Genomic DNA, 9,928 nt, shown 5'->3' on the forward strand with positions numbered 1-9,928 from the left:
CTAGCCATGTCCCTTTGTGGCTAGTGCTCCATCCTCTGAGAAGGCCAGGATGGTAAACCAATTACACAATTTCTGATGATAGCAATTCTGCAAATTAGTATGAAGTACCCGTCTTGGAACATCTGCTCTGTTTTTTGAACAGGAGTCCCTCCTCCTGCTAAACAATGTAAACATAATCCTGCAAATAAATGTCTCGTTTCCATCGATGATTTTCTTCAGTCTTCCGACTGGCTGATTATTATCGTACCAATCGATGGTTGCTCTGGAATGCACTTGAGGGTCATGAGTCAAAAGCAAAATCTTTCCCTCAGCACTGGCAGAGGCACCAAGAAGAGAGAGGCTAACAGGTTGAGGAGGTTCAGAGAACCGGTGGGTAGGCGACTGATTAAACGTCATCTGGGCATGAGGTCAAGATTCCCCGAGTCTAATTCGAGGCGACGGGGACCACCTGGGCGGGATTATGTCGCCAGATGGCACCTGATGGCTCCTCTCGCTCTTGGTCTTGCTTTATCACTCCACTCGCCTCAGTGGGAACATGACAGCATGTCCGCGTGTCACCGGGGGTATTGTGCGCGGGGCGCTTTGTAGCCACAAATCTTGTTAAGGAAGGCCGGCGGGAACAGTTGGCACGTCGGAGACTTTGAGCTGCCAGAAGAACTTGAAAGACAAACCACATGGTGCCCTCGTGGACCTCCATTTCCCCATCGTGTACCTGAACTGAATGTCCAAGTTTTCGGATTCTGGACCTCGGAGTTGACTTTCATACCAATATTGGACTTCCGTTTTGACTTTGGGTCTCCATATTGATTTAGTTACACCACTGGTGGACCACCATGTCAGCTTTGTGACTTAGCCTAGACTTCCTTTCTGACACTGGACCTCCACATTGATTTTGGTCTCTGAACTAGGCCTCCGTATTGACTTTACGATGCCTACTGGACCTTCTTATTGACTTGGGGCCTTTTGCTGGACATCCACACTAGATTTTTGTACCGAAACTAAACCCTCAGATTGACTCTGGGACTCAAAGTAGACCTTTTCATTGATGACCTTTGGTAGGCAAGGCAAGTTTATTTGTACAAGCATCATTGATACAGGTTACGGTGGATGGTAAATCCAAAATGTAAAAAAAAAAAAAAAAAGAAAAAAAGAAAAATGAGGATTAAAAACCAGACTGATCTAACAAATCAAAATGAACACGAGATCCCCAAATAACAGCAAGATGAATGAAAAGATTCAAATAAAACTTAGCGAGTTAAAATAACAAAAAAAGCACAAGCGTGAAAATAATTTTTTTAATATATTTGGCATTGATGGGGAAAAAAAAGGTACTTAGATGACCACAACTCCGTCTTGGCATTGGACTTCCAAATTGATTGTATTTTTTTGTACTTCAATTTTGTCATTGCTGTATGGGACAGTTTGAATTCAATCAATCAATGAATCCAGTTTTTTTAAAGAGCATGTTTCATGCAACAAAAGAGCTCAAAGTGCTCTGGAAACGCATTCCTGTTCAAATGCATTCAAACGAGTCCACCCGTTGTTGGCAAGTTTTTCTTCTGCAATGTTGTTCACAGAGTGTCCTCTTGTTGATGTTTGTGTGTCGGCACCGAAGCATAGATGTTCTCATAGTCCCCATGGGGGCGCTGCAATGAGACATGAAAAGATCAGAAAACGCAGCAGCTCGGTCATACCGTATTCATCTAGCTGGCTATCTAGCTACCTTGCTTTCTAGCTTGATATCTAGCCAGCTATTGAGCTAGCTATCTAGCTGACGACCCAGCTATCTAGCTACCTTGCCTTCTAGCTTGCTATCTAGCCAGCTATTGAGCTAGCTATTTAGCTTGCTTCCCAGCTAGCTAGCTACTTTGCGTTCTAGCTTGCTATCTAGCCAGCTATCTCGCTAGCTATCTAGCTTGTGTCGCAGCTAGCTATCTCGCCGTATATCTGTGTGTGTGTGTGTGTGTGTGTGTTGTGTGTATACAGTATATATATATATATATACATATATATATATGTGTGTGTGTGTGTGTATATGTCAAGTACTTTTGTCAAGGCATAAAATGCATGTTCGGTGGTGCCGATAAAAGGGCCAATGGACGATGTCACAATGTATTATTTTGTGTTAAAATGGTCTTGCACGATATGTCTTTGATTTGCCTTAGCTTGATTAAATAGCAATTTATTTCATTTGATTTCGTTTCTAGTCAAAGAGGAGCCAGAGCCCGAGGTCCGCATGGTGAATGGCAAACCGAAAAAGATCCGCAAGCCCCGGACCATCTATTCGAGCTATCAGCTCGCCGCTTTGCAGAGGCGCTTCCAAAAGGCGCAGTACCTCGCTCTGCCCGAGAGAGCCGAACTCGCGGCCCAACTGGGCCTGACCAGAGTCAAGATCTGTGCTTGTACCTCATGCAGAGAGCCAGTAGGATCACCAGGATTAGGAGCACAAGCGTCACACTCAACCTGATGACGTTGGTTCTTAATGTCGCTGATGTTGCTACAAATTGCAAAGGCGGCAGTCAAGTCACACGCACGCCTCCTAAAAAGGTCGGGATGTAGGCTTTTTGGTGTAAAATTTCAGAAGCAACCTTCACAGGTGAATTGGATCGAACCATCCAATTTAACTCACTTAACAGCACCCAGCAGTGTTGAAGGTAGTGTGTATTTAAATTGACCACATAAGGTCTGCTAGCTCAATGCTAATGCATCATGAGAAATCCCATTGACGAGCTAATGAGTATCAACTGCGCGGCCATGTTGTAATACTTCAGTCTCAGCAGCATTTTACAAACAGTGCAACAGCACATGGAGACAAGACACGCTGGGATATATTCGACATCCTGTCGGGTTTCTGCCGTTGGGTTAGCGTGGCTGCTTCAGGTCAGAGTCAACCTAGCTCCGTAAATGGTTTGAAATTTTGACTTCGAGACTGGCGCTACAATTCCACATTGATTTGCATATCGCAGAATAGATTTCAAAGTCTTGCAGCTGGTCCTGGAGTTGTCTGGGACAGGTCTTGTGTGTCTTCCCAGAACCAGAACCAAACAAAGTGAAGCGGCGTTTCGTTTCCATGCTCCTCGGCTGTGGCACAATTATTTGTCGCTTCTAAAGATTTTGTTTTCTCTTTCTGGAATGCTTCGAACGATTTCTGTCAAGCTCTTTGAATTGTCTTGGACACGAAATGCGCGATGCAAATAAACTTGCCTCACCTCGCCCTTAAAATGGACTCGGTACTGACTTGGGTGGACATTGGTACTCACACATGACGTCTAGAAAGACCGGTGAAGAGTCGACGTGCCCATATTTATTCTGGGCCTTGCAGTAGAAGCTTCCGGCATCCCGTGTGCGGATGGAGATGAGACGGTAATGTCTTTCCGGTCCCTGGAGCACAACGTGGTTGTCTTTGTACAATATGTAGCTAGCGGCCGGGTTAGCGTCACTGTTGCAAGTCAGATTCACCGACTGTCCCTCGTCTGCGACGTTGGATGGACTCACCCGCAGGGAGGAGAACCTTGGAGCATCTGAAGAGCACAGTGTCGCTCATTTGAAACAGATTCTTGTGTCTGAAGCTCACTTGTACAGTCTTGGACAGATCCCCCCAAAAAACAACACTTACATAAGTCAAGGTACCACTGAACTCACATTTTACGTCAATCACAACAGGTTCTGACGTCTTCTTCCCCAGCTCGTTGTCCACAGTGCAAAAATACTCGGCGGAGTCCGAAGACTTGATGGATCTGAAGACCAGCACTGGTCCACTTGTCATGATTTGGCGGCGTGAGGGTCTGATCTGTTTGTACCAACGGTGTTCAGCGAAACTGCTGTCACTGATGCAGCTCAGATTCAGCGGAGCACCCTCCAAGATGTCACCAGAGTCGCTCAGCGACACCGAGGGGGCTCTCAGAGCATCTGGATGAGGGAGGGGTGGGAGTGGACGAGAAGGTAAATGTCACAGGTTTGCCGAGCACAGGAACCAATCACATGATTTATTGTTCACGCTGGGGCCCGGACGATGGAGCCCTCAAAATTCCGCCGAGCGGCAAATGACCAAGAGAGTTGTGCACTCTCTCCCGAAAGTGTCAATTTATCCAGGAAACTCACACAGGCGAGGAGAGCTACTGAGCGGATGCCCTTCTACGTCGCAGGTGACGTAGTCTCCGGGATTTAAAATGAGTTCCAGATGTTTGGCGGCGTGGAGAGGGGAGCAGCGAGCCAGCGGGTCCCCATTCCGCCGCCAGCAGAAAGACAAATCGTCTGACGGTCTGCAGCCCGTGTGGCACGACAACCGAGCGACCGTGTGAGAATCCTCCACTTTGACGGCGTTCACCCGCACCGTCGCAGCTGCGGGCAAGAGAAGAAGACCGTTTGCATGCCGCGTAGGGCTTAAGTCTGGAGAGACGTAACGTAAAGACCAGATCAAAGTACGCGCAGTTGTATTTCGTCTATCGAGAACGAATGAAGATCATGTTTGGAAATACGATTTTGCAGCGTTCTGTACCTGTGACTGTCAAATTGGTTCCCGGTAGACTATTGGTCCATTCAAAATCTCGCGCGGTGAATTTGAAGCGATACTCAGCGGAATCGCTCTCGGTCACGTTCTGGATTCTCAGAGTGGAATGTCCGTCAAATTCTGGAGGGAACTCAACGCGAGCGTGGTACTGCTCTTCCAACCGGAGGTCCTGAGGGACGGAGGCATCCGCCCACACGTGTTTGTGATCCGGTCGGTACCAGAATTTGGACCTGAGCTCATCGTAGCTGCTATAAGTGCAGTTGAGGTCCACGGACGAGCCTTTGAGGGCGCAGATGCTCCCTTTGTGGTAATGCACCTTGTTGCAAGAGCGGGACACACCTGAGAGATGGAAGCAGCACTGAAGCATTAGCATGAAGCTAAGTGCTACAAGTCGGCGCGGCCGGACTCGACTCACACATCGGAGGAGATGCAAGCTGCCGGTGCCCTTTGATTGCACAGGAGTAGCTGTTTTTCGAGCCGGATGTCGGAGTGTATACTTTGAAGTTTTCATCGGGGACTTCCTCTCCGTTCTCGTACCAGATGTATGAAGTGGAAGAGCCCAGACTGCACTTGCTGACGCAACTCAGAGATTGTTCATCGGGTGTATGCCACTGGACGCTGAGATCTGGATTTGTGAGGAAGAAGCAGAGGTCGTGTCTAGAGACGCATCGAGTTGAGAATGGAATGCGTCGACGTCGCCACATTCAATATGGCGCGACGACGGCGTATGTTATGACGGCGAGATGCGCTCTGGGGAACATTTAACGTCTCCGGTTTCAATGAGAATCGGTACCGGTGACCGTGAGACTGACTCCCGGCGTGACCGTGTAGCTTCCTCCACTCAGTCGGTTTGTCACGAATCTGAACTTGTACACGCCCGAGTCGCTCGCCCTCAGCTCGGCGATTGACAAAGTGCACCAGTTGCCGTGACAGTCACCGTGCAGACGACCGGCGTACTGCGGGTCCGACCTCAGATCTTCAGGCTGACGGTCGCGTTCTTTGGTAAACCACAAGGTCTTCTCAACGCTCACGTCTTGGCCGTTTATCGTGGGCGGGTACGTGAAGAAGCAGCGGAGGTCCACCGTTGCTCCTGTCAGGGCGCAAACCTTCTTCCAAGGGTAAGTCCCTCCCCAGGACCTGCCCTCCGGAGCCCGGACCACTGGAACACACGAGATCACTGGCGTGGTTAATGGACTCCCGTGGGAGGAAACAGAACAGAGATGCCCGTGCCCGTGTAGGTCGCGGTCATCCGTCAAGGTTGATCGGAGGTAACTGGCAAATATGACGATGACGACGGCCCTCGGGAGAGTCCGGTTGCCTCCGTTCATCGGACCACAAGAAGGATGATGCAATGTGAATCGCATTTGCTGAGCGAGCGGGATCAAATGGTGATATGGCTCCCTGGCTGCTCAGCTCTTGATTGCAATCGGCGAACGGATGTTTGAAACAGCAGGAAGTCGGTCGACGATAGCGACGAGTTTGAATCTCGGGTCAGGTCGGGGAGCGTGCGCGGCAGCTCCTGATATCAGTCGATCTGTGATGTGCGATTTCACCAATCGGGTCGCCTCAAGAAGCGACTTGTTTGAATCCAAGACAGTCCTTTTGGTACCCGAGTGTTTTTCCTCAGGGACACGGTTTAAAAAAAAAAAAGGAGTCCGTATCTGAAGTGAACATCGCTGACCTCAGACAAAGAACCCAAAACGTGGCCCGACACTCGATCCGCGCAGCGCAAGGTCCGAATGAAACAGGAATGCGAAACCCAGCCCACAACGGGTCCGCGATCGTCGGCGGCAAGTCATCGCGAATCCTCAGAATGAAACGGTCGGCGGAAATCTCCACACTTGGAGCGAGGAACTCGGTGACAGCGACTGAACGAGGTGGGAACGACAAGGCATCCCTGAGGCACCCCCGAATGACATGGCGAACGGCTCCGAACAATGTCACCCAAAGGGGACAAATATCCCGGTGCCAAATGCAGACCTTTTCTGCCAAATTGATAAATAAAATACCCACTTGGGCTGCCAAGAACCTTTGTCGGAATTTACTTTGGCATTCGACCGAATACCCGAAGCGCAAAGACGCTTTGGATCTTTTGCCTATTGGGTAGACCGCAAATACCTTGTGGCTGAAATGTCAACGTTGAACTTCTCTTTCATATGACAGTAGACAGGAAGTCAGCGACCTTCATGAAAACGCCGGTGGATGTTTCGGGTGATTTTGGAAGAGAGACGCGGTCTCTCTTCCAAAACCACCTGCGGAAAGTTGCGCAAAACTAAAGCCAAAGTCGAAGACACACCACCGCTTGAGTAAATTCCAAATGTGCGAGACGTCGCCGAGTTGTACCTTGTACGCCGAAGAGCAAAATGAAAAAGCCTCCCCGTGCGGTCCAACTCATACTGGCTGCTCACGTTTCACCGGCTCGGCGGGTGGATGTGAACCAGATGGAGAAAACGAGACGCCGCTGAGCAAGCGCAGACCGCCTTCCTCGTTCATCTTTTTCACACTTCAACTTTGCGCAACAGGAACCCAGACCTCACTGCTTCAAAGGCATTCGCAGTTCAAATGTGTTCGAAAAACGACCTGATGTTCACATTGGATTGGGTTGGATACAACTTTATTGTCAAATGTGCTGTATGGATTTCTTCCCTTTCAATATAAAACAAGAGGAGCCGCTGCGGGTGTCCGCGCCACTATCAAAAGAATCATCATATCAAATTAATATTGGCTCATTTTCAATGGTCTCATTTCAAGGGTTATTTCAATCCGATTCGGGACTTTTCCGACCCATGGCGAAGATTCCTGCTTGTTGGTTTGAGCTTATACCACGAGAGGGCGCCCGAATCTCCAGAACGAGATTTTGCGGCCAGTCCATATTTAACACGATGCCCCCACCTTCGGCCAAACAAAAAAGATAGTATGTTTCCGGGAACATGAAATTTCAGCATAGTTGGTAGGTCGGACAAAGTTTTTTTTATTTTTAATTTTTTTTTTCCCATCAAAAATATAAACACAATAACCATAAAACAAAACAAGAAGACTGGTGTGTGTGAGTATGTGTGTGTGTGTTGTGTTTGATTAAGGTCAAAATGGTCATCATAGGGGGTTCCGGTTTGGGCAGTCATGGAGTAAGAAGCACGTCTGCAGAGCTCCTCGATCAATTCGAGCAACGCTGTACTTTATTAGTATTTTGACGAGTTATATTTGTATTTAAAGGCATTGACGAAATGCCTAAAGCAAATAAAAAGTGGGTTTCACTGATTGAAATTAGCCACTCGGACGGAGAGGATCTCGCCGCAAGTGACATCGACGGCCGGCACGAACCCGGGGAGCTACGGGCTAATGAGGCTACAGCTAACCTATCAACGATCCTGCAAGAATTAAGGGAATTCGTCATGAAAGCGCCGATACACTCACCGAAATCAAGGACGAAATTAAGACGACTGACAACAGAGTAGATGACGTCGAAACGAGGATTTCAGAGACGGAAGAAAGATTGCTGGGGCTGGAAGAAGCTACGAAGGAGCTGCTACAGCTACAAGCTAAAATGGAAAATAAGTTAACTGATCAAGAGGGACGAGCAAGACGGGACAATATAAGAATTTATGGTGTTGAGGAGGGGGCTGAGACCAACTCTGCAACGATGATAGTGTTTGTAGAACATCTCTTTAAAGAAAAGCTCGAGCTTTCTCCCTCCACCGATCTGAAGATTGAGCGGGCGCATCGCGCGCTAGGCCGTAAACCTCCCGTCGATCCCCCCCCCCCGAGGCCTATAATAGTAAAATTCGCCAGCTACAAGATTAAGGAGGTGGTCCTGCATAATCTTTGGTGCAAGAAGGGATTTCTGTACAAAGAGAAGAGAGTTTTTGTCGACCACGACTATGCACCAGAGACCCTGAGGAAACGCCGGGAATACGCAGAGGCGAAGAAGGTGCTGCGGGAGAAAGGGATACGATTTCAGACTCCGTTTCCAGCGAGGATGAGAGTATTCTACGAGGGTGCAACTTACGACTCAGCGCAGGAGGCCACTTCCGACATGCTGAAGAGGGGTTTTCCCGTGGCTGTATACAAACCTCCTATCACCTGGATTGACAGAATCAAGAACAGACTGTGGCATCGGTCTGCAAGCGGTGAGGAACAACAGCTGGATGCTCCACGTGAGGGTTTCAAGAAAAAACTGGACGCATACAGGAGAGTGGACAATGAAAACTGTTGAAGCCTGACAAGGTGACGAGATTTACCACTGTGGGACAACCAAGGCTTAGTTGAACTGAACAGTATTTGGATTTTTGTATGAATATGCTTGGGCATGGGTGTAAGCATGCGTGTGTGGGTGTATGCACGAACAGGTGTATGATTGAGTTTGTCGGGGTATGAATGGGCGTGTGGACAGTTTATGTATGACTACACAGGTTTGCATGTGAGTAAGTGTATTCGTAAGCACTACATGAACATGTGGAAAGGTATGTAGGGGAATAAGTATGCGTGAGTATGTGTGTGGGTGTATGTATATATTGTAGATGTGTGTGTATATGTGAAATGCAACTAGGTGTTTACGCCTTAGAGTATACGTGAGTCAATGAGTATCTATGCCTGTTCGTGTGTGTACTTACGTGTGCATGTATGTATACATAGACATGATCGAGGACGCTTGGACTCTTATGCACAAATGTGTCTGGGGGGGAGGGGGGGGGGACAACTAACGGAGGGCCCTCTACAAGGGAACTTTAGTGGAGGCTTCCCCTCCGAGCCAGCAGAAGATCCTGGCTCTTTTGGGGTCAAATTTGAGACCTCACAGCGGAGTGCTTACTTGGCAGAACTTTCGCAAGTTACTGAGTTTGTTTTTCTCAGAGTTTGTTCTATTATTGCTTTGTTTTTCTTCGTTAACATGTCAGAGTTTGAGTGGAAAATAGGTCGTTTAAGCCAGGGGTCCCCAACCTTTTTTGCCCCACGGACCGGTTTAAGTCAGACAATATTTTCAGGGACCGGCATTTAAGGTGTGGCGGATTAATACTGTAATGCCCTTCAATAACGGAGAGAAGGGTGCACGCAGTCGCTGATACAATTCGTCGATATTTAATAAACGAATAAGGCAGTAAACACACGCATTCAAAGGGGTTGCTGTTAGCCACAACTCACGCCCATGCGCTCTACACTCAGACTGACTACCGGAGCCAATATTCCCCCAACCTGGCTCCTCCCCTTTCTATGACATCACACCAATACAAGAAACAGATACTACACTACAACAAAATAATATGGTATGAGCTGCATGAAAACTGTGGTGTTTTCGAAATATAATAATAAACACAAGGAGCGTCTAATCTGGTCGCAACACTCTTATCGCTCTGGTAATGTTTAATGCCTTCAAAATACGATACAACGCAAATTCAAAGTGCATGAAAATGACGACTCACCACA

General features: G+C 48.1%; 1 protein-coding gene across 3 annotated transcripts; it reads right to left on the reverse strand.

Moving 5' to 3' along the window:
* Positions 1-2,387: 2,387 nt before the first annotated feature.
* Positions 2,388-7,095, reverse strand: LOC109512647 (basement membrane-specific heparan sulfate proteoglycan core protein-like). 3 transcript variants are annotated; one of them, XM_019864528.1, is made up of 8 exons: positions 6,854-7,095; positions 5,304-5,669; positions 4,926-5,135; positions 4,499-4,849; positions 4,102-4,341; positions 3,643-3,909; positions 3,261-3,521; positions 2,388-2,497 (listed from the first exon to the last, which is right to left on the reverse strand). In XM_019864528.1, the coding sequence occupies exons 1-8, from the start codon at positions 6,903-6,905 to the stop codon at positions 2,388-2,390; spliced, it is 1,857 nt and encodes a 618-aa protein (XP_019720087.1). In that variant the 5' UTR covers positions 6,906-7,095. The 3 variants fall into 3 exon arrangements, with proteins under 3 accessions (XP_019720087.1, XP_019720088.1, XP_019720089.1); XM_019864529.1 differs by lacking the exon at positions 3,261-3,521; XM_019864530.1 differs by lacking the exon at positions 3,261-3,521 and having other exon boundaries at positions 2,465-2,539.
* Between the last annotated feature and the right edge of the window lie 2,833 nt (positions 7,096-9,928).

Source organism: Hippocampus comes, unplaced genomic scaffold, assembly GCF_001891065.2.
Source record: "Hippocampus comes isolate QL1 unplaced genomic scaffold, H_comes_QL1_v1.1 scaffold371, whole genome shotgun sequence".
In the NCBI taxonomy this organism is placed as follows: Eukaryota; Metazoa; Chordata; class Actinopteri; order Syngnathiformes; family Syngnathidae; genus Hippocampus; species Hippocampus comes.

Excerpts from the sequence above, each read along its gene's own strand:
- LOC109512647 (XM_019864528.1), bottom strand. The coding sequence starts at position 6,905 with ATGAGTTGGACCGCACGGGGAGGCTTTTTCATTTTGCTCTTCGGCGTA. Across the intron at positions 5,670-6,853 it reads TTTGCTCTTCGGCGTACAAG|TGGTCCGGGCTCCGGAGGGC; the intron begins GTACAACTCGGC and ends CGTGTGTTCCAG. Across the intron at positions 5,136-5,303 it reads AGTCAGTCTCACGGTCACCG|ATCTCAGCGTCCAGTGGCAT; the intron begins GTACCGATTCTC and ends TCACAAATCCAG.